Source organism: Boleophthalmus pectinirostris, unplaced genomic scaffold (genome assembly GCF_026225935.1).
Source record: "Boleophthalmus pectinirostris isolate CB_2022bp ecotype Guang Dong unplaced genomic scaffold, ASM2622593v1 HiC_scaffold_23, whole genome shotgun sequence".
Lineage (NCBI taxonomy): Eukaryota > Metazoa > Chordata > Actinopteri > Gobiiformes > Gobiidae > Boleophthalmus > Boleophthalmus pectinirostris.
In genome coordinates this window covers 25,622,369-25,649,988 of record NW_026571207.1, presented here as the reverse complement: position 1 = coordinate 25,649,988, position 27,620 = coordinate 25,622,369, and the positions used below count along the sequence as shown (strand labels likewise).

At 36.7% G+C, this 27,620-nt stretch overlaps 3 protein-coding genes across 3 annotated transcripts; 2 read left to right on the top strand and 1 right to left on the bottom strand.

Annotated features, from left to right (window-relative positions):
- Positions 1–1,752: 1,752 nt before the first annotated feature.
- LOC110162404 (D(1) dopamine receptor-like) lies at positions 1,753–4,403 on the bottom strand. Its single transcript, XM_020927296.2, has 2 exons — positions 3,949–4,403; positions 1,753–3,772 (listed from the first exon to the last, which is right to left on the bottom strand). Exon 2 carries the CDS (start codon positions 3,512–3,514, stop codon positions 2,396–2,398), a length of 1,119 nt encoding a protein of 372 aa, XP_020782955.1. The 5' UTR covers positions 3,515–3,772; positions 3,949–4,403; the 3' UTR covers positions 1,753–2,395.
- Positions 4,404–17,582: 13,179 nt separating this feature from the next.
- Positions 17,583–20,832, top strand: pin4 (protein (peptidylprolyl cis/trans isomerase) NIMA-interacting, 4 (parvulin)). Its single transcript, XM_020927316.2, has 4 exons — positions 17,583–17,743; positions 17,859–17,926; positions 19,660–19,779; positions 20,604–20,832. Exons 1-4 carry the CDS (start codon positions 17,707–17,709, stop codon positions 20,760–20,762), a joined length of 384 nt encoding a protein of 127 aa, XP_020782975.1. The 5' UTR covers positions 17,583–17,706; the 3' UTR covers positions 20,763–20,832.
- A 779-nt stretch (positions 20,833–21,611) lies between these two features.
- faf2 (Fas associated factor family member 2) lies at positions 21,612–27,454 on the top strand. The gene is made up of 11 exons (XM_020927192.2): positions 21,612–21,737; positions 22,551–22,619; positions 22,711–22,845; positions 23,000–23,076; positions 23,157–23,295; positions 23,960–24,045; positions 24,156–24,247; positions 25,031–25,208; positions 25,636–25,807; positions 26,159–26,302; positions 26,390–27,454. The coding sequence occupies exons 1-11, from the start codon at positions 21,654–21,656 to the stop codon at positions 26,570–26,572; spliced, it is 1,359 nt and encodes a 452-aa protein (XP_020782851.2). The 5' UTR covers positions 21,612–21,653; the 3' UTR covers positions 26,573–27,454.
- The last annotated feature ends 166 nt before the right edge of the window (positions 27,455–27,620 follow it).

Below are 27,620 nucleotides of genomic sequence, written 5' to 3'. Positions count from 1 at the left end.
GCATCTGTTTAATATGTCTTATAAAAACCTCTTTGCATATGCATTTTAGAGTCTGTACAGTCCAGATAACAATGACAATTACCTAAATACACTTACAAAGATTTTTTTTTATTGTTGACCTGTAACGATTAGTCGATAAATCGTTGCAGCCATAGTACAGTCGCCATTTTCCCTCTCTTGCTTTCTCTCCATCCTCTCTGTCTCCCTCTCTCTCCCCCTCTCTGTACTTTGCTAATTTGGAATGTAACAAACATACTGTGCCATCCTGAATGGACACCACTGACACCAAACCCCATCCGGAGCTGTAATACGAGGCCGCTTTTGTGATTTGACCTGAAAAAACACAGGTAAAGTGTAAGGAGACTTGCTGAGTTTGTGAAATGTAACGCTCTGTACAGTAACATTTGCACTCAGAGCTGGAGTTAAGGACATTAGAGTCACTGTGAATGTTTTAGCAAGCGTTTTTGGGGTACATTTGCTGCAAACCACAGCTAAGCCCACAGGGTAACCGCAGTAATGTTGGCGAGAGCAGAAACAAGCCACGAACCACCAAGAAAGTGGAATATTTGAATTATTTAGTATACTGATTAGCTTCAAAATCACTTAAAGGGCACGTATTACGTTGTTTTGTGTTATAAAATTGTTTCCTCATCAAAAACATACCTGGAGTTGTGTTTTGTTTCATTCACACGTTTAAAACACAGACCCTGCATAGTTATGCTTCTCTCAAACTGAAAACATTCTGTTCCATCTTGTGATGTAGTAATACAGAAGTGCTCCACTGTGTTTTTAAACTTGATACACATTCACTAGAATCATTTGGATCATTTCATCTCTGGATTTGCCCATTTGTTCTTAACAAAAGGTAAAAGGTAGCTGTTAACTTCCATCACATGACATCACAAAGCAGTACACAGCATTCTGAGCTTTGGAGATGTTGACAGACTAATAATGCATTGTAACTCAAACTTGTTTGAAAACACACACAAAACTCAACTCTGCATATGTTTTTGATGAAGCAACAACATTATAAAATGGCTTAAAGCTCAAGAGTAAATTTTGCATAATATAGGAGCTTTAATGAATTAAAGAGCTGATCCACACAACCATGAGCCTTATGCGTGGTACAGAATCAAAACTAGCCAATTATAAAGGACAGACTTTGTAACAACAATTCACTGTCATTAATTGTTAGCTCTTCAGATAGTTCACGACTCATAAATCAAAAGAAACCATAAAAATGTTGACAGGAGTCTGTCTAATTTTCATTTGTGGTTAAAAAGTGAATAAATAAATAAATTAATTAATTCATTCATTCATTAAAGCAGCAATTATGGACAGATTAGTCAGAAAAAAGTCTTAGTAACATACACTGACATATACAGTGTTTAGGCACAAAAGATGATTACTGTAATATCAGGTTATATGGTTTTGAATTACTTATATAATGAAATGAACATGATGCACCACAAAGATCCAATGGTATAGTATTCATATATAAAACAGGGCTGTAGATGCAGTAGACCATGAAAAATGTCCAGTTAGTCATATAGTTTTAAACATAAACATTGTTGGTGAGAAGGAAAACAAAAGACCCGCAAAGTGAAATGTTTTCATTATTTACTTTAATTAGTAAACAGATGGTCTAACATAAGTTAATAAATTAAAGCTTTGTTTTAGAAGCACAACAGTCCAAGCAAGACAACACAAGTCAAACCTTTGAGTCTGTTAAAAGAGATCATCAGTGGCTGTTTATGAAAAATACAACAGTAAGGAGAGACACATCCGTAAAACCACTCTGAGGCTGCAGCATAGGAATTATTCAGCAGGTGTCTGTTGACTGGACCTGAAGTTATGATCGTCTGACATGTATTTGACTTCTCTGACAGGACAAGACTACAGCCCCCAAAGCATGTTAGCTCTGTACAAACATGATGTCTGCTGATGCTAGAGCTTGTCTTGAAGACCTCAAGAAGTGAAACAATGAGTAATGTTACTATTTGCAGGTGTGTTGTTGCACTGAAGCTGCTGCGACTGGAGGATCTTGTTTTGACAGAGTGTGTGTGTTTGTGTGTGCTGTGTGTATGTGTGTGATGCTACTAAAGAGAGCAGCGTCTGGTAGCATCAGGCTGCCCATTCAGAGGACTGTCCCTCCCAGGCTGTGCTCCTCCTGATTTCAGGGGAAAAAATATAACTACGTCTCCAGACCCTCGTTTCACTCAGAGGGGAGTCCTCAGCTTGTGGGGACTTGTGTGGGGATAGCTTCCTCACAGTGCATGCAGGCTGCCTCCCCTGATACAATGTGGGGAAAGGAAAGGACTGGCCCTGTTTAGGGAGAGCCAGAGCAGCCGCAGGAGCTTGGACTCTTCTCAGGGATGAGTCAGGAATGTCTGAGTCACTTCTTGTTCAGGCTGACTGACTCCATGTTGTTTGCTCCTGGATGGAGTTTGTGGCAGCCCAGCAGTATGGCAAAGGCCTTGCGGAAGTCAGCATTAAAGGCATAAATGATGGGATTGAGGGAGGAGTTTGCCCAGCCAAACCACACAAACACATCAAAGGTGGTGGGGCTGATGCAGGGGAACGCCTCTGCTCCTTCACTGGACTTCTCACAGAATGGAACCATGCAGTTGAGGATGAAGAATGGCAGCCAACAGCACACAAACACTCCCATGATAACAGACAGTGTCTTCAGCACCTTGGTCTCTTTCTTAAAAGTCACTTTAAAGGAGCTCTCAGACTCTGTGATACTTGAACCTCGGCCCATGCTGTCGTGCCTGTTTTTGGCACTTTCGGCGGCTCTCTCCAGTGCAGAAATCCTTCGAATCTGCCTGTGTGCAATGCGGTAGATTTGAGTGTATGTGATAATCATGATTATGACAGGAATGTAAAAACTAATGAGTGAGGTGGAGATGGCGTAGGTCCTGTTTAAGCTCGAGTCACAGTTTTCTGGGGCTTGGAAAGAAGAAGTACCATTTGATCCCAGAGTGGACCCAGAAACCGAGGTGTAAGATTGAGTTTGGGCCTTGTGCCAGTTCAGTTGTACCGGGATGAAGGAAATTAGAACAGACAGTGTCCAGGCAACGCTGATCATTACATAGGCCACTTTTGGTGTCATCTTCCTCTCGTACCGGAAAGGGCTAGAAATGGCCCAGTAGCGGTCAAGACTAATCACGCACAAGTTCAAAATGGATGCCGTGGAGCACATAATGTCAAAAGCCACCCAAGTATCACAAAACGAGCCAAATGGCCAAAACCCAGCAATTTCTGCCACAGCTTTCCAGGGCATCACCAAAATCGCCACTAGCAGGTCAGACACGGCCAGAGAGATCACAAAGAAGTTAGTCACTTTAGTGCGAAGGTGGCGAAACTTCGTAACAGCAGCACAGACTAAGGTATTTCCCAACAGCGTGGTGAGGATGAGGAGAGACAAAAAACATCCTGTTAAAACTCTGCTTGGAGGTGCCTCATCCAGAAAGCCGCTGTCAATGACTGTGCTGTAGTTCTGGACATCCATTATAAGTGGCTTTGGAGGCGAAGTTTACAGGGGCCACATCACATCAAAGAGACAGCACCAGGAGGACACGCGCTCCTGTTGTCTCTGCCTGTTCACACTCCATCATCGTCTCTTAAAATGTGAGCATAGTGTTGAAGACAATCCACACCTCTCTTCATTTCCAGGACGCTGGCAGTCCTCCGTGTTGTGGCTGGACATGAACTTTATAGTAGTCGGAGTGCGTGATTTCAGGGATCCTCTTCGAAGTCACTGCTGGCCCTAAGGAGCAAAGAAATAAATTACATAACGATGACTATATCTGTGTTTGTTTAAAATAATGTCAAAATAGGACATGCAGTTTCTCCACCTGTGCACGGCGGTATTAACTAATAAAAAGCATTACTACAATCATCCCAGCACGCAAAGCTACACAGTTAAATCTTCGTTTTACTCACCATATCTAGGCTTATGGTGTAGCTTGAGTAAATGACAACAAATCCAGTCATCGTATCCATTTGAACTCCATTGCGTAAAGTCCAGGCAAAGTGCATCCACCGTCCCGTCAATAACACAACAGTGGGACTGCAACGAGCATCTCAATATCAGAAATGAAAAAAATAAACGTGGTTGGTTCAAATGTCACTCACATGTGGCAGCGCCGCTCGCCCTGCTCCGCGCAGAGCCAGAGCGCGTCTGTGACCTAAGCCAGGAGACTGCGCGCGGCTCACGTTGACCCATTCACGAAAAATGAGGTAGCTCTCTCAAAGCATGTGATCGCAACCCGTCGGCGACTAATTGTCCTCCTATAGCTGAAAAGGAACACTTCACATGATTTAAAATACACATCTAACACTCGCTTCTTTACATTGAGATATAAATGACAAAATTAAGGAAATCCCATTTTCGTCTTTCTGCTATTTGAGCTCAACTTGTTTAATTAAGCAGAGCAGAAGGTTACAACTGAATCAGGGTCAGTCAAACGCACAGTTACGTGTCACTGGGGCCACCTAACGGATGAGGATGAGTATTGCATTAGTGATGAAGACCTGCGTAAACATGCCTGTCAGGACATTTTCCATTCCCGTAATATTTGAGGCGTACATTTGTTACCTTGCTCCCAAATAATTCAATTAATATAAAACAAGCACATCACCTATTTTAAAGGAGGCACTGTCATTATGAGCCAGATGATGATTTAAAGGTGCATTGTATAACTTTTCTAATGGAGGGTCCTTCAAATTATTTTCTTCATGGAGATGTTAATTTTATTGCTTTGTTTGAAATGTTCCACAGTTTGGCATTAAACCTTTCTAATCATCATGGAGCCCAAATGACTAAATAAGACCAAATAAGACCAAGTTACATGTCAGATCTGTGGAGAAGCAACCCAGTCACAGTCAGAATGCCTGTTTTTCTAGGTATTTTTGCACAATAAAACCACCTGTAATTGAATAAATGTAAGGTAGAGCTGTTTAATGTGGAACGTTCCGGGCAGAGGAATGACATATTCATAGAAACAAGTAAACAACAGACATCTTGGCAAAAGTTACATAGTACACCTTTAATATGGAAAATCCCACTTCAGTAAACAATATAATAAATATTTATGAGGCCACAAAAAAAGTAAAACAAATAGAATGCAAGGTGCACATTTCCTTGGTGCCTATCATGGGAATCTTCAAATCAACAAAACAATAAGCAATAGTGACAGATCTATGACAAATCACTTACTGTGCTCTGTTTCATGTGGAGACCAAAGTCACCTTGAACTGCAGCTCGTGCCTCTCCTGAGTCCTGACTTACGAATGAATCGTGCACAGCTTGTAAAAATAAAATCTGTAATAATATCGCAGCATATACTACCCCCATGCAGTCTCTTTTTCATCTCAAGCTGCTTTTGCAATGATGGGACTTAGAACAATGCTGACATGCCATCTGTCAGACATATAGACTTAAGGATATTTGGGGCAAAAATAGCAACCTTACAGCCAGGTACAAACAGAAATCTGCAATGTTAAGGACATGCTACATTATGCTAAATTGATTCTTGTGAGCTTTATGCCATGTTATAACCTTGTTACCTCATAAAAAGCATACCTGGAGTTGTTTCAGTCACACATGCTTGAGCACCCCTTTATTATTAGTCTGTCTACATCTCTAAAGCTCCAAATGCTCTATTCCACTTTGTGATGTCGTGTAGTTTCAAGTGAGCAGCCATCCTTTGCCTTCATTTCAGTAGAGATGGGGAATTCCAGGGCTGAAATCATTCAAATAATTCTAATGAAGATGTATGGAGTTTAAAAACACAATGGAGCAGTCCCTGTATCACCGCATGACATCACAAGGTGGAACGTAGAGTGTTTTCGGCTTGAGAGAAGAACTGATCTCCAGGTATGTTTGCGATGAGGAAACAACATTATAATGTAGATCAGAAAATATTGTAATATGGGCCCTTTAAGAGGTAAGGAAACAACAGTATTTCTTTATAACAAGTGAGTGTGAACTGAAAGACTAAAATACAAATGCAAAAATTGTGGGTCAGAGTGTGATGTGTAATTGTGGTTGTGTTGCTCAAAACAGGAAATGATTAAACTTGTGACAAATTCTGCATATGTGGAGTGAATGTATAATGGTGGATGGTCTGTGTGTGAAGAGCAGTATGAATAAGATCCATATAAGACAACATGCATCATCTTGGAAAATGCATCTACATATCATTATTATTACATCATCAGATTCTTGTGTTTGTAATTCAGTGATCTGTGTTATTTGCTGTGAATGTGATGAACTCTCAAAGACTTTAAGGTGCACTGTGTAACTTTTCCGGTTGAGGGTCCGCCATCTGCTTGTCTCCATTGTGATGTTATTGCTTTGTTTTGGATGTGCCACAGTTTTTATTACTTTACATGTGTTCTTATTTCTCAAAACTACCTCAAAAACATGTGTTATTACTACAAGCAGGTTGAGTTCTCCTTAAATCTGACCTGTAAATTGGCCTGGTGATGTGGACTGCTTGTCTCCATGGAGATAGTTAAATTAAATGCCATTCTGTACTGTATACCTTTTCAGGAAATACCACACGGAGTAAAGCAAGTGGTGGACCCTCTACCAGAAAAGTTACACAGTGCACCAAACTTTGAGCTAATGGACCATCCATACAAATAAATAAACAAACTGCAGTTTTGTTTGTAGTTCCCTTGTAAGCTACAGAAAGCAATGTCCTGTGACAAGCTGGTCAATCTCACAAATCATTGTATAATCTGTGACACATTACAAAATACAAACATAAAATGGTCCTTTTTTATTTGATCTTGTACAGAGTGAGAGTGTACAGAAGAGCTTTGGATCTTTCACAATATTGGCTTGTGACCCCTTGTGGCTGGATTAGCAAACAGCAAATATAAAATGACTAAAGTGTACATGCCCCCTCGCCTACAACTATCCACCTGACATCAGATATTGCCAACAAACTAGATTTAATTTCTGAATAATGTTTAATCTTTCTCTGTTCACATTTTAGAGGGGGACAGTGTGTCTTTTCCCTTGGACTGACATCAAAGCTGGAGAGAGGTCAAGAGGTGGTAGGTTGTAGGTCAAACCCTGGGGTGCATCATACTTCACAGCGTCTCTTCTTCACCTGCCTCTCACCTGCCTCTCACCTGCCTCTCACCTGCTCTAAGGTCAGACTGTTCAAAGGAGCAGACGTCTGTTCTCTTCCGATTAAAGAAGTTAACTCATTTTTAGCCAATATATATACAATTTTACTGTCACAGGAAATTCCGTGCTCTTCTGTGTTTACTAAACTCTGACTTCACACTCAACAGTATATTTAGGTGTTTTTGCAAACAGGAAGCCAGTGATGCTACTGTGTGATGTATGGTTGTCTCTATTAAAGGAAGTTGTTAGTTTGAATTCATACATGTTGGAAAAAGCGTAAAATTGGTCTGAGGATTGTCACCATCACGGTCATGGAAATGAATAGAAGACAAAATCATCATTTATAAAATAAAAAAATTTTAAAAAGCAGGATTTCTAAGTGTAATTGTTCATTATTATTTTAACAGTTGTTTTTTTTTGTTTTTTTGTTTTTTTTAAAGATTAAAATAATGCACTACTGCCGTTCGTTCTTAAATGTTTTGTTTTCAGAAAGGTAAAAATTGGGTTCCAGATAATGATAAGTGAGTTGTCACGAACATGAACATGAAAGTGCTTTGTATCTGTGGTGTAGCTTTAGGGGCTATCTGTTCGACCAACTGTGTATACTATAATCGTGTTATACTATATTCAACCAAATTCTTGTAATTAAAAAAATATATATATTGAATATATTGTATCTGTTTATCTATGTATCTATTTTAATGCATGTAGCACACTTAAAATCACACTGTTAATTTTTTTTGTGAGTTTTTGGGAATATTTACATTTACAGTTTGCTGAACATTTTTATCTAACTGTAGTGGTTTTCTATCGAAGTGTAAAAGTACTTTTTACTCATCTCGCTCAAACAGGAAGTCCTTTATTAAGATCAATGACTCACCATCACTGTGCCTTACACACAGATACACTTTCATGAAAAGTCCGAGGTTTAATTTTAGGTCATATATTAACCAAGTTACACACAGTTAACCACAGAGATGGAATAATAGGGCTATGTCACCTTGTGCATGACGTCAGTCGCTTTGGGTCAAAACTGTAACACAGGACTTTAACTTCCAAAATGTCTTAACATTAAAGGTGCACTGTGTTACTTTTTTGGGGGCCTGTCACCTGCTTGTTTCTATGGATATGCCATTGCTCTGCTTAGAATGTTCCATAATATAGCATTAAGCAGCTCTGCCTTACATTTGTTTAATTACAGGTGGTTTTATTGCTCAAAAATAAATAGAAAAACAGGTGTTCTGACTGCGAGCAGGGTTGCCTCTCCACAGATCTGACCTGTAACTTCATCTGGTTTGGTCTCCATGAAGATAGAAAGGTTTAATACCATACTGTGAAACATCCTGGACAAAGCAATAACATTTCCATGAAGAAAAGCATTTGACGGACCCTCCATCAGAAAAGTTACATAATGTGAGAGTGACATTTTGTGAGTGTGATTTTTTCTCGTCAAAATTATTCCTTTATTTATGTTTTAGGTTAGGAACTGGCATAGCTCTGTCCTCCTTTGTTTTAGCAATAATACAGTTAAAATTAAAATATTATCTTGAATGGGAAAAAGTTCTTACAAAATCCTTTACAGCAGTAAGGACTCATTTGCCTGAAGTTTTCAACTCCTGTTTTATTTTTTCCTGCACATAACAATTCAAAATCTAAAAGTAGACAAACATTACATCACCCTTTTTGGCTTCAGAATTTCATAACATCATATGATGTTAACACCATGTTGTGTTCATGTTCTAAAATGTGATGTGATGGGCAGGGGTCTAACGTTGAACTACTTTATTTATTTAAAAAATGGCTCCACAAACTTGCACAGTCAGTCTATAGGCTTAAAGTCTTGCTGCATGGTAGCTAAATTGTCTAAACAGCACAAATACCAGGGCCTGTGTGGTTTACCTGAGCGTTGTGAGATTCCCAGATCTGACAGTTTGCTTATCTACTTCTTCCAATCTCTCGCCCCCATTTCATGCTACACTATTGTTTATTATTGTATGCATGTATGTAAGTATAAAGCTTTCATGTCAACCCCCAAAATTTAACTTTGTGCCAGTTTTTGTTTCATGTGGACATACCCAGTGCAGATATATTAACCATTAACTAGATCAACAATCTGACAGTTAATTCAACCACAGAATTCTGACTTGTCCTCCAGCTCAGTTGCTATTTTCTGATCTATTTATAATGTTATTTCCTCATCAAAATCATGGAGTTGTATTTTGTCTCATTCAAATCACATCAAAATTTATCACACAAACCTTACATATTTAGGCTCAAATGCAAAACACTCTGTTCCGCCATGTGGCGTCATGTGCTCCACTGTGTTTTTAAATTACATACACCATCACTAGAATAATTTTTATAATTTCAGCCCTTGAATTGTTGACCTTTACTGAACAACTGGTAAAAAAACAGATAAACATTAACTGTAATACTACAGCTTTGTTACCTCGCAAGGTGGAACAGAGCATTTTGAGCTTTGGAGATGTAGACAGACTAATAATAAAGGGTTACTCAAACATGTGTGAGTGAAACTAAACACAACTCCAGGTATGTTTTTCATAGAGATAACAACATTGTAACATGACATAAAGCTCACAAAAATCAATTTTGTGTAATCAAGGACCTATAACACTTTTCCTTCTGCATTGTGGAAATGCTCTGCCCCTGTGTTATACTATGTTGTGTCATATTCTTACTTCAACTTGGTTCACCTGAAACCTTGCTCAAAACATATCTTTCCATTAGTATCAGATATTAAAAGTATAAACAGCTCTTTATCTTGAAAAAAAAAAAACATCTTTATTTTGCATTGCTTTGCATGGTGTAACATGTGGGTTCATGCACATTGCTGCTGTGTAATCTGAATAGACAGGGTTCATATTGTGAGATGATATAGGGGTAGCTGAACTGTGTATTCTGGTCATTTATATACAAGCTTACTTTGTATCTATTTTGTATTTCCCCTCTGAAAGTCTATGCTAAAATGAATCCTTCAGATTAGTAATTATAGGTCTTGGTCTATCCAGTTGCATTCAAAATATCTTTAGCCACTTTGTTTGGTCTCCTGAAGCCATTAAATACAGTGACTTTTATAGAGAGTGGCAGTTCATGGGCTATTAGGTATTATTTGCAAGTCAAAGTAGTAACGGCACATTGTGGAGAAGTTAAATTATTTATTGATCAACAGTAGTAAAACAAAATACATATTTTGGGTGTATAATAAATACCTTCACAGCAAAAAATAAATAAATACATAATATTTAATAAATACTGTCAAATAAATAAATCCTGTATTATAAAAAATATATATATTAAAAGTGTGTTAGCAGCTGCCTTTAAAGAAACAGTATGTAAGATTTAGGTTTTAAATTTCATAAATATGACCTGTGTCCTCAAATCCAAGCCAAGCATCATGTCCGAAATATTGGACATAGTATTTATAATTTGCTTGCAGTCAATAATGAATGCAGCCTCTGTGGTTCAGTGAGTGAGTTCTGGAGATTCTGAGCTTTCATATACTGAAAATGAGAAAATCTTGTGCATACTTGGGCATTACAGGTTCAGTTATGAAGTTCCATTTTCAAACATTAGAGTGCAGACAACAAACTGTTCCTTTAAAACACTATTATGTAACATTTATGCAGTTCTCTTTCTCCTCTGCTCCTTTCTCCTGTTCAGCTTCTGCAGATACATCTTGTACTGTTGAAACGGTTCAAACTTTAGCTTCTGGGTCATCTTTTTTGACGTGCACAAGGCCTGAAACATGAACATAAGACAAAAGTGTTAAATTACATAAACATAAATTACTGCACTTATTATTCAAGAAATGCTTTTTCATACACAAAAAGACTACAAAATTTAACATAAGAAAATTTTGATAGAGGTGCATAGAAGGTATTAGGGCTGTCAAAAGTACTGAAAATAGTAAACTAGAATCAAAACTAGTATTTGGTATCAATACTAAAAAAGTCATGGGACACTAATGAACCTTTCCTGAATAGCTTGAGAATTATCTTGAACTTTATCAGAACAAGACCACACAGAATAGTATACACCCATGCCTGGACAACTGATAATAATAACTAATTTAATGTTGAAAATCACAGTGTATTGTCTATAGAAAGAAACTGAGTATTGGGTTTATCCCTTAGTATCAAACTCGAGTTTAAAATTTTTGTATCATGACATCACTAGAAGGTATACAAGAACAAGAAAAAATATTAAAAAAACATGCAGGGCCTTATAAGTCCAAGGGGACAAATCAGATTTTTCTTGTGTTTTGACTGACCTGTGTTGCATTTGCATTTGTATTTTCTTTTGCATTTGCGTGGAGCTGATCCAGGAGGTTTGTGATCTCTGTAATGAGATGCTGATACTCTTCAGACACAGTCACAGAGTGAAGTGTGGCATTGAGAAGACTCTTAAACTTAGGCACACAGATTTCCTGAACACAGATAAATACAACAGAGAGCAATAGAATTAGTCTCAAAGTTAAATGCACAAAAGTAAAATAGACAACAAAATTACAAACAAAAATATGACACAAAACAATTTGAAGAATTGGGAATGTTTGGGGGAAAATAGTACAATTCTAATTTACATATATTAGAAATATTAGAAATATTTTAAATAACAAATTAAAAAAGTACTTGGTATAAATTGATTTCAGTAATCCTGTATTGTCCTGCATTTGGGATATTTCAGTTTGCAATTATTCACAAAAAGTAGACAGGTCATATGCGTTTAAAATACTGAGTCACCATTTTGAGACAATGAAAACCTTTACACATGTTACAGTGAAATGCTACTAAAGAGAGCTGTAAATCTGTCATTTGAGCAGGAAGTCAATGTTTTTTTTTTGTTTTTTTTCCCCAGAGATCTATATAAAGCCTTTTTCAGATCAATATCTTAGTTCACAATTAGCAGAATGTAAAATAATGACCAAATTATTACCAAATACAAGTATTCTGTAAGAAATATATTACATCTGTTTTTGTTCCATAAGGTTTGAAACCCAGCATTGCAAAATATAAGAATAACACTTACAACATTTTTGTGCATTTTGGGTGACGGCTCCTCGAGTTCATAGAAAGACTGCAAAATATAAAAATAACATATGAGTTAATATTACAAGTAAGTCTATAAACCTCAAACAGTTAGATTTCTTGTACTCACCAAACTGTTGTTAATCGCCACATGTCCAGCGAGATTCGAGAGTCTTTCAAGGATTTCGAAGGTAACAGTGGAGCTAGTGCATTGCACCAGGAGCTGATAAACCAGGGTTAGAGTCAGAAGTTTACACATAAAAAACCTCATGCTGCTCTGGTAACTCTCTCTCTCTTTTCTTTCAAGCCTTGAAGTGTAGGTCAATGTGTATCTTCACACCTTATATACTGTACTTGAGATGTCATGACACCCACACATTTGAATATCATTAGCAAGTATTTTGTAGGCTACTGGGAGAATTTTGAGTGGTATTGCAACTTTTTTTTTTTTTTTTTTGAAGTGTAGTATATTTTAAGTGTAATATATTTTTATTTGAATTATATACCACTGCTAAATCTAAGTCCTAATCCTGATTTATTCATCTCATGCTGATACATATATATATTTATGAATGCACACAGATAAATGTAAAACCCAGTTACAGATAATGTAGTAAGCTAATTAAACATGCAAGTCTTCGAAATATTAACAATATTAATTTGAAATTTCTTCTGTAATTTATTTACTGTTTGGTCTATATGATTTGGTCTATATTTGGGGTGATTTTGGTGTTGGGGTGTAATGCATTACAGTAACATAACTACTACAGACTTCGCGGACCGCATTCGTTTATCTCTTAACAGTTTCATACCCTCTTGAACTCTGTCTGTCAAAGTTCTTTTTAGTCGGTCTCATGCTGGTATTTAGCCTTAGATGGAATATATATATATATATATATATATATATATATATATATATATATATATATATATATATATATATATATATATATATATATATATATATATATATATATATATATATATATATATATATACATATATATATATATATATCATATATATATATATATATATATATATATATATATATATATATATATATATATATATATATATATATATATATATATATATATATATATATATATATATATATATATATATATATATATATATTCCATCTAAGGCTAAATACCAGCATGAGACCGATATATTTATATTATATATATATATATATTTATATATATTATATTTATATTTATTTATTTATGCTCAGGGAGAACATACAAACTCCACACAGAAAACGAGAATCTTCATGCTGTGAGGCAAGAGCGCTGACTGCTTTGTCACTGTGCAGCCATTAGTGCTTCAGTTGTAGATAAAATCTACAGTAGTTTCACTTTGCTTTCTAGTATCAGTTTAACTAATTCTTGGCAAAAAAAATAAAATAAAAAAAAAATAGAAAGAAATCCTAAAGAGGAAGCTGATGTCTCACTTCTGCTATGTCTGTCCTTGCAATGATCAATCTTGGTGTTTCCACAGACTATTAATATCTGCAGACTCAATCAACATGACCTCAGTACAACAGTCGTAGGTGAGGGGTGGGATTACCCCTGCATCGACATTGGCATGAGTTTCACCCAAAGAAATGACAAACTAAAATGTTGTGTAAATATGTAATAAAGGAAAAACTTGAGCCAGCGAATCTTTAAAAATATTAGATAAGAAACCTTACTCTTTTCACCATTGCCAGGTACTTCAAAAATATAACTATTTAAGTATTTAAGTTTATTTCAAAATAGCTTGTATAAAAGTAAAATAGCAAAATAGCTTATAGAAGTTAACATGGACTTTATCCGAGACCTCTGAATGAGTTAATTAAATTCACATCTGGAACAAGTGATTGAAGAAGAGCCTCTCCTTGAGGTGACTGTGCAGTTCAGTCTACAGGTGCTGTCAGTTTAGAAGAGGTACCTTATCAAAAATATACCTGCAGTTGAGTTTTGTTTCATTCACATATGTTAGTGTGTCTACATCTCCAAAGCTTAAAATGCTCTGTTCCTCCTTAAAATGCTCCTAGTTTTAAGTTACAGCTACCTTTTACATTTTGTTCATTAGAGATAGGTTATTTCAGAGCTGAAATCATCCACATGATTCTGGTGTATGGAGTTTAAAAACACAGTGAAGCACTAAAGGACTACATGACATCACAAGGTGAAACAATGCATTTTCCGATTGAGCGAAGCATGTAATCTAAATATGCTGTGTCTGTGCGTTAAACATGTATGAATGAAACAAAACACAACTCCAGGTCTGTTTCTGATGAGGAAACAACTTTATAATAACATAGATCAGGAAATAGCATAATTATGGGCCCTTTAAACAGTGACAGTATCATCTGCAGTCTGACCTGAAAACAGTATCCCATGTTTATGAAACTAACCCTTACATACTAATAAGGTGAAATTGACCCGTTTTGACATTCAACAGCAATAAAAATACCCTAAGCATCATTCTTTTATCCTAAAATTTGATGACTTTTCCAAAATTTTGAAAAAATACACAAAAATTTAAATATTTTAAAATATTATACTTTGGAGTGAGCTGATCCTGACCTGGAGGGCAAGCAGGAGGAACTGGAGGAGGTTCTTTTTGAAGGAGTTTGGAAAGGCCCTTGTGACTCCCTGTATGCAAAGGTGACAACAGCTTCCCCACACAGCAGCTTCAGCAGCATTGGTGAGGCCAGTGCAGTGATCTGAGCCTGGCCCTGATCAAGAAGTCACACCAGAAACCAACACAAGGGTACAGAAGAGAAGGAGATGCAACTTCTGCTCTGCAAAGAAGGACTGCAGAACAGATACAACCTGCTGCAAATGTGGGAAACATATTATGCAAGTCCCACACACGCAAAAGTTTCCTACCACTGCTTTGAATGCATTGACTAGTTTGAAATAATCATAATGGTTCCAGAATATTCATGTAATTTCCAAATGCAATATAATATAAATAAATTATAATGGCTTTTAGATTTTTATGTGTTATTAATGTGGGACAGTCTATTTAGATCTCTAGTTCAAAATTTGGTATAGACATTTACTATAAGGGAATTCTTGGTCCGGGTCAAATTTGACAGTTTGTAAAGGTTAAAATGCACCCCTCAATTTGGTTGGAAGATAGTACCAAAACCTGTGTAAATCAGCTGACTACACACTTCATCACATCACATGACCACTCTGAGGAAGGCGTCGCAGTCAAAACTGTCAGGTACAAATACAATCTAACCATTGAAAAGGTCTGAAAAAAATAATCTTTTATTATTATAATAATAACGCTAGTACACTTTTGACACAGGGTTCTAATTTGTTAACTTATATGAGTTCATAATATTTTTATCCATGGAGCATCACAAAAAAGACAGTGACGGTGTATATAACTCCTACTGCATAACACTTCAAATGAACCAAGATTAATGGCATGACAGTTTTGTTACAACTTTTAAAGACAGTTTCAGTGATGAAGACAGGAAATATGACTGATGCATTGATATTCCATTGTTGCACTATTACGTGGTTGATCAACCTTAAGGTGTTGGTCAAGGTGAGATGTTTCTGATTTGAGTCTTTTTTTTTCCCATTGCACATTAGAGTTTTGGTTTATTTTCAATATGCCACTGAGCTTATATGTTGCATGTTTACCAAGACACTACTTCCACCTTGTCTATAAATGTAGTGAGAGAATCATTGACTGGAGGCTCAGACTGGCATCCTCGCTTCTGTTCATCTCCAGGGCAGCTATGGCAGAGGACCCTATCCCGCAGACCTCCACCATGGTGCACCCACATGTCCCTCATAATTTTTCATTATAAATAACTTATTAAAATCAATTGTTCAATCAATTGTTGCCTTATTTACATAGTTTCACATTTAATCACCAGTAGGTTTAATTTTAGTTTGAAACTAACTAGCTTTGTATTGCTCTACTCTGCTTGTATAAGTTAAAGCAGTTTAAAACATGTTGTAACAAAGGAAAAAAAAGGGAGGATATTTACCTGTCAACAAAAGCCAAACAAAATTACATAAACAAGGGAATAGGCATACCATATAGGCATATAGCATTGTCTGTAAATGTGTTGCCGTAGGCCTGTCAGATAAGCACAAATTAGTAATGGTTAAGGTTAATGGACTTTATCAGTCTTCTAGCATGGCCATTGTTTGTTTACCTTAAGGACCTATTTTAGAATGTTTTACTTTGAAAAACACAAATACAAATCCAGTGCTTTTATTGTGAAAAAACAAAACAAAAAATAATTCTGAGTGCTTTTATTGCGGGAACACCAAAATCACTGCTAGAGGGCTTTTCTTGTGCAAACAAACAAACAAAAAATGTGCACTAATATTTGACAAAACCACTATATTCATCATTCAACAATTTATCCTAATTCTGACTTTTTAGTGTAGGTGATATACCAGCTAAGACCAGGAGTTTTTGTAAAAGGTCTGTCCCTAACCTTGTGTGGGGTGAGTCATTTAGAGAGGGTCACACCATCTCATATGGAGAAGTTGAGGTTAGAAGTTTCTGTCCCATTCAACACAATCTTTATCAAAAAGATCGATTGACGTGAGGAAATGTCAGCAGTTTATGGAAATCAAGAGTCGTCTGAGTGCTACTGTGTGGTTGAGACTGCTGAATTTGAAAATACTGTTAAGATTGTGTTCAGATAAAAAAAATATATGGGTGGAAAAAAAACAACTACATTTTAATGTGCAGGAAATGTTTTATGTAGCTCACCTTTGACATAATCCACAACAACGATATTTATATAAGACCTTTAAAATGAATAAATAGAACAAGTAAAATTAAATCTTAGACCCACAAATGTAATAATTCTTTTTAATATATAATAATTTCCTGTCACAAAAGCAATAGCCAAACGTCATACCTGGGGTATGACATATGTGGGAGTTTATTAGTTATTAATGAAGCTGTAATGATAATTATGACTTATGTTATATTAAAATAAATTATGAATGTTTTGGTCCAAATGTTTTAGATAGATAGACCAATGGCCTACTGCTGTACACCTAGCCTCAGTTTAATGTTTTACTAATGATTTAAAAAGAAAGGGCTATATAATATATAATGGGAAGACAGCAGACCAGACCAGTTTTGGCTTAGCCGTCTGGGAAATAAATCATTTATTTTAATGCTGCATATACCATGTCATTCAGATTGGCCTGAGTCAACCTTACTAGTAGTTTAATTCAACCAAAACACTAAACACTAAAAAACTGGTAAAACAATTGTCATAGAAAATATTTAATATCCTAGAATAATTAATGTCCTAACATGTGATTAACTTGATCCTTGTTTAGACTTTAAAACAAACGCTATATGTCGCTGTTAAACACATTCTACCAGATAGTAGGAAGCGAAGTAGCGCTGTTTGTGTCGTCTGCGCAGTCGTTCTGCGCATGTAGCAGACTTTGGCATGAGTGCTCGCTTTTCTCTATAAATTAACTTTCTTTCTCCCTGTTTTAATCCAATATGCCCCCGAAAGGCAAAGGTAGCAAAGGAGGAAAAGGTTAGTGTTTCTCTTCCATGTGATAGTCCATATTCCATTATATTTAGCGCCTCAAGCTAATGGCTTACAATTGGCTATTACATTGTACTAAGAAAGTGTTAATGTTGTGTTTAAGGGGCTGCATCCGGAGGTGCAGAGGCTGACAAGAAAGATAAAACACCCAAAGGAGGCACCGCTGTCAAGGTAATGTCCTATCTGCATCATAACAATCAAAATATGACACATGAAAAGCGCATACAGTCTATAGTTGGGGTTCAGAACATCACAACAGCCTTTGGCCAATATTATTTAATAAAGACAGGAGGCAGCTGAATATAAAATTGCTCAAATAAGAAAAAAATATTGTTATATAGCAAGTTCTAGGGTCTAGTTATTGATATAAAACATTAAGTACCATATTTGTGAAATTACCTTTTGGATATTTCATAGGAAAGTAGAATGTAATTAATTGGAAAAACTGACTCTTGCCCCCCCATCTGTGAGTATGACATCATCATGCAGTCAAAACACTGCCAATATGAATATCCGTGGACATTGGTTATGAGGACTAGTTTGAGTCATGTTTGATTAAAGTAGTGACTAAGGCTACATTCTTACTGCAGCTCTGGAGGTGGGGGACGAAGATCTTTTTTTGGGTTTAAGTGTGCAGGCTTTCTGTGTTCACTGTTGTAGCCTAGCACCAGTGATGTGCACATACCTGCACTTTTTATCATAGTTTTGTAGATGTCACATTATGATATAGATAAACATAGTTAAGTTAAGAGAGAATTTGTCCATATATAATTACAGGAAATTAGTCATCTTTACCTAAATAGTCTAAAATGGATATTTTATGCTTGACTCACATTCTTTCCCAAAATATCAATGAACTTTAAAACATCGCTTTGTTTTTAGCTTCACTACTTTCTGTTTGTCGGTGTTTAATGGTGTTTTATTTAACTTTTTCAGCAAAAAATGTGGCACTACTTGCATTTCAGTGTTGTAGATTTTAAGATTAAAGGTGCACTGTGTAACTTTTCTGGTGGAGGGTCTCCATGGTGATATTATTGCTTTGCCTGGAATGATCACCAGTTATAAAACTCATCTGTCTCGATGGACCACCCTAATTACAGGGCAGATCTGTGGAGAGGTGACACCACTGCATGAATGAATGTATGTTGTTTAAGGTATTTCTGAGCAATAAAAACACATTTAAATGTGTTTAATGGTATACTGTAGAACATTCCTGGCAAAGCAATAACATCTCCATGTTGACAAACAGGTAGCAGAAAAGTTACATAGGGCTCCTTTAATGTTGCTGACATGTTCAGACTACAATTAGATTTGATGGGAGTATGATTTCTTTCCACATTGGAAAGTGGGCCCCAAAAAATGTGATTCAGGCTTTTATGTTTACATGCATACCAACAATCATTATGTATCCAAAATGATCATTATCTAATTTCTGGAGTTGGATTTTGGAAATGCCATGAAAACAGTTACATGTAATGTGAGTAATATGATTTCTTTCTGATTGTTCACACCTTTGTAGGTTTAAACTAGAGCAATTTCACAAAAAAGGTCAAGATAATGTGGCAAAGACAAACATGAAAGAGAAAATGTTAAGAAATTGAAAGATTTATTTTGAAATCCATTGTACTTTGTCCTCTGAATAAAAATCCATTTATTAACTGACACATGTCACCAGGTGTTTTTGATTATCACATTTCTTCTGTGCATGTAAACACACATCAAAATTAGATCTAATTATTGGGTTAGCTGATTATTCTAGTTATCTGATTGTTACTGTCATCTAAATGTACCCACTGACATAAAAAAATAGATCCTAGTCATGTTTGAAACAGATTTGACCTCTAGTGTGAACATAGATTAAAGAATCTGACATGGCTTTTTGTATGATCTGTATTTTCCATCAGGTTCGGCACATACTTTGTGAAAAACATGGCAAGTGCATGGAGGCAATGGAGAAGCTTAAAGCAGGAGTTCGTTTCAGTGAAGTAGCGACTCAATACAGCGAAGACAAAGCCAGACAAGGAGTAAGATTACATACACTGGTCATTATGTACTGTAACATGATTTTAGTAACTAATTTCCCTCATTGATCAGTTAGTATATCTGAAAGTCCTGGTTTGGCCCCAGTGTAGTCCTGATATAGACTACATTGTCCTGTTTTAATCCTAATTTTGTCTTGGTGTAGTCCAGGTTTAGTTCAGTCAGTGCCAATTTTCATGTGGTGTACCTTGTTAGAAGTAAGGCTGTGCAGTTAATCATATCGAGATCCAGTTGTTCAAACTTTCCAGCAATAGTCTTAGTTAAAAGTAGTACTGTTGGAAAAGTAAATTTTTGAAAAATCTAAACATTATAACCCTAATTATTATTTAAAATTACAAACACAGTTCTGTTCTATATTGAGATGAAGCATTGAACGTTAGGACTAAAAAAGCACAAATTATCATATCAGCAGTTGGCAGTACAATCACCAAACATTCACAACACCAAAAGGTACAATCAATCAATCCAGTAGTAGCAGTTGCAGTAAGAAAAGAACTGACAAGATTCAATACAATACAAATTCTAAACCAATTCATCCCAGTTTGAGACACTATCACATTGCATCCTGCTGCTAAAAACACAAACTGAACAACACATGTCTGTCACATATTGCACATTATCAGTCATCAAAATGAAAGCTACAGTTATCAATAATTAAAAATGGCTGAGATCTTTGTAATATCTTCCTTTACAAAAGGTAAAGATCCTGCCTTCAGTGACATTCAGGTTGTCAAAGTAGATAAAGAGTTGTTAAACTTTTTTACCTTTTGAGATTTGTAAGATTTCATAGATGTTTCCTTTCCTACAGGGCGATTTGGGCTGGATGACCAGGGGATCGATGGTAGGACCTTTTCAGGAAGCTGCTTTTGCTTTACCTGTCAGCTCCATGGACAAACCTGTCTACACAGATCCACCTGTCAAAACAAAATTTGGTTATCATATCATTATGGTGGAAGGGAAAAAGTAACTTTATATTTACTGAAATGTCTGCTTTTGTACGTTGCTTAATCAAATAAAATGTGTAATACCACCTAAAATTACTCAACAAAATATTTTTCTGTCATATAAAACAGAATCACTACAACTGTAAATACGTCTCTGGTAGTGTGGTGTCGTGAGTAGTGTTGGTGAGTGTTCTTCATGAAAAACTAAAGTTTCTTGAAACACCTGCTGGAGCACACATTTGTACAATTTGGAATACTATTAGCAAATGTAAAGAAATCAACTACACTAATGTATGACAGTTCTATGGATGATCAAATGTAGCCCTGCCACATTTTTATGTTAAATTTGAATGATAATGAGTTTATATGCTTTAGTTTAGTTACAGTACAATACTGTACTGGTCACAAACCTGGTTGAGACCATGGATCTATTGTCGAAACCAGGAGTCCTGTGTGGTTGTTGTGAAGAGCAGTGCAGCTTTTGTGCGCAGACACTAATGCTGATTGGGAGGATGAGTTCTCTCCCCCGTCCCCAGGCTTATTTCTTTCATGGAACGACTTGAGGCTTAATAAAATGAAGATGGAGCTTCAACTCAGGATTTTAGGATATGCCTAGACTTGTTTAGCAACTTTGATGGAATACCCTCTTAGTAAAATGATAAAGATAGTTATTCTCATAGGAGAAATAGAAGAGGAGTGTTGCTTAAAACATATATACAACTTACTTATTTTTTTAATGTTTTTTTTTTTTTTTAATCAAGTTGCCATTTAAACCTTTGAACGAACTAGTTGAGTTTGCTGCCGAGATCACACGACCCAGTCGCTAGAGGGCAGCACAAAACCTGTACTCTGCTCCAGGAAAAGTCCGTTGACGTGTTACGTCCGTTACGTTGTTACGTCAGCGTTACGCCCCGATGGTGATTGGCGAAGGTAAGATGGCGGCGCCAGAGGAGCCAGAATTATCTCAGGCGCAGACAGAAAAACTCCTCCAGTTTCAGGTAAATGTACCAATATATGCATTAACACGAGCTTACGTCTGTTGTGGTGTCTTAATGCATCATCGTCCACATAAAATCTCAGCAAGTGGATAAACAGTGCGTGTGTTTAGACGCCTTTTGCGCTGTCAACTTCGGTGACGATCCCCAGCCCCCAAACGATACAGGCAACTTGAGTCAAGCCTGGCTAATGTTAGCGCAGCTAGCTCTGACTGCTAACAAGTGATAACTTTCAGGGCCAAATGCGGGTACAACCCTTGTAACATAAATTGAATCGCCGTTTTATCTTTGCCCTGAAACGAGCGTTATCAATAAACCTCACTGAAGTTCAGTTTTGATGAGTCAGTGGAGTTGTTTCAACTTGGTTTGCGTTTGTTGGGCTGACGATGCTGAGTTAACATTAGCAAAGCATTCTTGATCGAGCTGTCACTGCACTCTCTAATCACAGTATATTGCACCGTAAAGTGTTGATTCATTTCTAAAGAAATACAAACAAATAGGCACTATCATGTTTGTCAGTGTCTCATAATTCAGACATTTGACACATTTACACAAGCTAAACCGTCATCATACTGAACTAAACTCAGTTGTCAAAACTGGTAATTGTATTTAGGCTACAACCATACTAGAGCTCATAAACTGACTGACTTTTTCCAACAAAAACAGATATTCCATCAGTTATATATTGACGGATGGCAAAGTTTTAATTAGTTATTGTGAATGTTATGGCCTTTTATTTATATATGTGCGCTTGAGTTTATAAAGCTTTTTACTTGAGCTTATGATAGCATGTTCATTCATCTTTCTATTTAACAGGACCTAACTGGTTTGGAGTCTATAGACCAATGTCGCCGCACATTAGAGCAACATAATTGGAATATAGAGGTACAGTCAAAGACCAAACCGACCCAAGTTTGTGACCAAGTTCGTGACCGCCTTGTCCATCAAATAATTGAATATCTCTCTCATTTTGCAGGCTGCAGTACAAGACAGACTTAACGAGCAAGAAGGCGTGCCCAGTGTGTTTAACCCTCCACCTCACAGACCATTACAGGTCAATACAGCAGACCATAGAATATATAGTTACATCGTATCAAGGCCACAACCCAGGGTAGGCTCATAATATACATAATATGTATCTTTTATTATTGCTTGTTAACCAGTGATGTATCCAGAACACACCCTCCCAAATGAACAAATGAAGTTCAACATTCTTTTAGTTTTTATTGAGTTTCTTAATGTTCATATGTGCTTGTCTTTTCAAGGGGTTGCTAGGATGGAGTTACTATTTGATAATGCTACCCTTCAGATTTACATACTACACACTTCTGGACATATTCAGGTAATCTAGACCATTGATCAGACATAAAAATCCACTCAATTTCACAGTAATTCAAGAATGATTTTGTTGCTCTGCTGCAGGTTTGCACTGAGGTTCATTAGGCCAGACCCTCGTGGCCGTGTCACGGACCCCGTTGGAGACGTTGTATCTTTTATTCACAGTTTTGAGGAGAAATACGGCCGGTCACATCCTGTGTTTTACCAGGGAACATACAGCCAGGTGAGGCCAGAAACTGAAGCACTAGGCTTCGTGACAGACAAATATTAACAATATTGGTATAAACTGACTAGAATCAGAATCAGTTCTAACAATATCAATCGAGACTTTAGGAGTATTTAGGAGTCCATAGCAAAGGAGAAATTCAGTTCTGTCCACCAGCAATCGGACGAGAACTGAAGAAGCAGCTTGGATGAGTTGTGAAATATTTGATAAAAAATGTATTCAATTACCAGTGTTTTATCACTAAAAAGAATGCCTTATGCAGTTAGGCCTAATGCATAACTTCGACTGGACTCTCTTCAGGTCTGACACAGATTGCAGTTGGAATAATCTATTACACAATGTGACAGATTTACATTTATGATGCCACATTCTATTGCTATTTTGTATTTTATGTTCCATTGCCTTGTATGCATTTTGTTACTGTGGTGTTGTGCCATTGTTTACCCAATCCATGCCATATATCCTTGAAACCTTTTTGCCATTCTGTGTATTTTCTGGTTTTATCTTCCCAGCCAACATATAAAGTAATATATAGTGAAGCCTGTGATTCTTGTTGTGTAAATAGCAAATTCCCCGTTTGTGAAACATTTACATTGCAAAGTCTCTACTACCTGAAGACAATTTCCAATTGCTCAATTTTTTTTGTATTTTTTGGATCTAGGCGTTAAATGATGCCAAGCGGGAGCTTCGGTACCTGTTAGTCTACCTTCATGGAGAAGATCACCAAGACACGGACGAGTTTTGCCGGTACTTCATATAGTTTTTAGTTGTATTTCTTGTGTGAAATTTTATAATGACTTGAAGTTGAATCCTTTGTGTTAATTCACAATTTGATTATTTTGTGTTTCATTCTGCAGCTCCACATTATGTACAGAAGAGGTCATAACCTTCATTAACACACAAATGCTCTTCTGGGCATGTTCGACCAGTAAACCCGAGGGCTACAGAGGTAATCCTTGTACAGTTTCAATAGTACATCAGCTGTATCTGGAGAAAAGACAATACTAAAGAAAGTACCATTTAATCAGGAGTGGGAAATAATTGTTAATTACAATTCTGTGTGAACAATTTGTGTGATATATTACTGAAGAAAATATAGATGATAAATGTTAATATGACGATAAACAAATTTAAAGCTAAAGCAGGATTATCCCTTCACTGATAGACCAAAACTCAGAGAATAAGCAGGTAGTAGTTCAAATAATTTAATTCAGCTTTAAAAGATTGAATTATCTAATGTTGTATGACTGACTGGTCTAAAGCACACTGCAGCAGTACTTTCAACTGAGTACATTTTTAACCACATAACTGTTCCTTTACTGTAATACTACCACTGCTTTTTGATCATAAATAACGTAGTAAAACTAGTGAAATGTGTTAAAATATACCAACATATACAATATATACCATACTCTATACAACAACTCACACTTACGTTACAGATAACCCTATGTCCTAGCAATCATATCATCCTTTTACATCCTTTCCTGTATGACTTCTTGTATATAGCTGAGATATTTTTATTACTTTATTTCTATATTTTATTTTATATTACTGGACTTATTTGACACCAGTCTCTTGCTATTTCTGCTACTTATTTAGAATTTATTATTACCATTTATATTTTTTCTCTTTCTTATTATATTGTGATGTGTGAGCTACTGTGTCCAAGTAATTTCCCTTGTAGCTCAATAAAGTTTGCCTAAGTGTAAAAAAGCCTGTTTGGTTTCAGCGTCTCAGGCCCTGCGGGAGAACACCTATCCTTTTCTGGCAATGATTGTGCTGAAGGATGGGAAGATGACGATGGTGGGACGCCTGGAGGGTCTGATCCAGCCCGAGGACCTCATCAACCAACTAACCTTCATCATGGAGGCCAACCAAACATATCTGATGTCCGAGCGCATGGAGAGGTACACTGTTCACTTTGTGTCAAATTATGACTTTGACTAGGGTAACACTGAGGGGCCGCAGTTATAACATATGTATGTGTGTATGTATGTATATATAAGTTCTTAAAGCACCTGTATCAAAATTCATCTTGCCCCAGATATATTGTGTAAGCAGCTCCAAGTCTGCATCTAATTAGAAAGCATGCTATTGTCTGATAATCAGGAAGTGCATATTAGCATTACTGTAACTGCAAAACTTTCCACTGCTCTTTTGAGAGTTGTAAAGTGCCCATCACAGTGAATAATTACAATGCTCTGAATGTTATGTTACATTATGTTATAATTTTCTGTGGAGCAAAATAGAAAAATATTAACGATATTAAAATTAAATTAAAGAAGATGATTACTAAATGACTTACTTGCATGTATTTTTATTCTAATAAAACAGGGAGCAGAGGAATCAGACCCAGGAGATCCGTAAACGGCAGGATGAGGAGTTTGAGGCGTCGCTTCGTGCTGATCAGGAGAAGGAGAGAAAGAAAAGAGAGGAGCAGGAGCAGAAGAGGCAGGAGGAGGAGAAGGCCAGACAGAGTGTGCTCATGGAGGAGCGAAGGAGACGGGTGAGTAGGAACTAACCTGGGACAACACCTGGGAAACAAAATCATGTTTTTTGGATTTATCAGATTATTGAATATATAATTGATTGATTGAAATGAATTCTTTCTGATTGTTCATATTGGTGAATGCGAGATACAAACTATTGAATAATAATACACAAGTTTATTGCAATTCATTGTACTTTGGCTTCTAAATAAGTTATTTAAAAGTGTATTGACTGACACATATCACCAGATGTTTTTGATGATCAGATTTCTTTAGTCAATACAAACACACATCAAAAATTATCTTATTATTGGATTGTCAGATTTTTGTACTGGTCATGTAAATGGGCCACTGTTTCATATCTACAGAAACTTGAAGAGGAGAAGGAGAGGAAGTCTGAGTGTCTTCCCCCGGAGCCACAAGCAGATGATCCCGAAAGTGTCAAAATAGTTTTTAAACTCCCCAATGACACACGGGTAGAGAGGCGATTCCTGTTTGGGCAGTCGCTGACGGTAAACTCCAATAACCTAACTTTTAAGATCACTATGGTTGTGTGGATTTATATTTAACATATCTGCTTTTTTTTTTTTTTTTTACAGGTAATACACGACTTCCTCTTCTCTTTGAAAGAGACTCCAGAGAAGTTTCAGATAGTTACAAACTTCCCTCGTCGAGTCCTGCCCTGCCTCCCAAGCGAGGAACAGCCCAACCCCCCCACGCTGAAGGAGGCGGGACTAAGCCGCTGCGAGGTCCTCTTTGTGCAAGACCTCACGGACGATTAAAACATACCTCCAACCAACGCATTTCTCTCCAACGCCACCCCATTTTTCCTTTTTGTTCAAGGCCATATGCACAAGGGATCATTGATAGAAACACACTCTGCATTCAGTCCTTGTTTGGTTGTTTACAGGGTTCCCAGTAGCCTGGAAAGTCTTGAATTTTATCAAATAATTGTCATGAAGTCCTTCCTTGAATGCATTTGTATTTGCTGGGACAGAGAAGATCTGTTTGAGGGTTGTATTAGCTTCCATGTAGTAATTGCATAGCTTCATGAAAACAGCATAACGTCCACGGGTGCTGGCAGCTGAGAGCAGGCTGTGTAATGATACCAAACTATCATTAAGATTTCTTGATGGTTTTTGCCTTGTTTGTTATGGGACATTACATTCAGTGTTTCACCCATTTGTCCCCATTCATTGCTTAAGCCTTAAGTTCACATGTCTCCTCCACTGAAAGAACAGGCAGTGGGCCTGCCCTACTTTGTGTGCTACTGATGTGTGAAGGACAGCTGTACAGCTTCAAGGTGCAGGAGAGTGCTTTGGACTAATGACAAATGGGAACCCTGTTTCAAATGAGCCATGACATGTACATACGTTAGGTATTTAAGGACCCCACATCTACCATACTTTTTTTTTTCTACTTATTTGTCATGATGAAATGACCAAATGCAGGTTGATTACTATGATGCAGACTGTCTCGAATGACATAAACTATAATTGGATATTTAACACCACAGATCTTACATGTGGTTTGATCAAGCATAGTACAAGTCTGTGCATAGTGCGCCTGTGGTTACTCATAGATGCCTGTTTGCCTGTACCATCTGAATAGGCTCCTGTAAAGATGTAATTTTCCAACTATAAATTAAAACATTTTAAAATGCGGATTGTCAAAATTTCACATTGTTTATTTTATTGACCTTTACCAACATCAGGCTACATACTCAGTTAAGTATCTTTGCGAATCTGGCATGACTCATAAGTTGATTTGATCCCAAAGAGGACTTTAAAATATCAGGCTAGATTCTGTGCATACATTGTAATTTTCCTT

Bases quoted from the DNA above. Each gene is read 5' to 3' on its own strand.
- LOC110162404 (XM_020927296.2), bottom strand. From the start codon at position 3,514: ATGGATGTCCAGAACTACAGCACAGTCATTGACAGCGGCTTTCTGGAT.
- pin4 (XM_020927316.2), top strand. From the start codon at position 17,707: ATGCCCCCGAAAGGCAAAGGTAGCAAAGGAGGAAAAG. The intron at 17,744-17,858 runs GTTAGTGTTTCT...GTTGTGTTTAAG, and splicing joins AGGTAGCAAAGGAGGAAAAG to GGGCTGCATCCGGAGGTGCA. The intron at 19,780-20,603 runs GTAAGATTACAT...CCTTTCCTACAG, and splicing joins AAGACAAAGCCAGACAAGGA to GGCGATTTGGGCTGGATGAC.
- faf2 (XM_020927192.2), top strand. From the start codon at position 21,654: ATGGTGATTGGCGAAGGTAAGATGGCGGCGCCAGAGGAGCCAGAATTA. The intron at 23,296-23,959 runs GTGAGGCCAGAA...TTTTGGATCTAG, and splicing joins ACCAGGGAACATACAGCCAG to GCGTTAAATGATGCCAAGCG. The intron at 24,046-24,155 runs GTACTTCATATA...TTCATTCTGCAG, and splicing joins GACACGGACGAGTTTTGCCG to CTCCACATTATGTACAGAAG.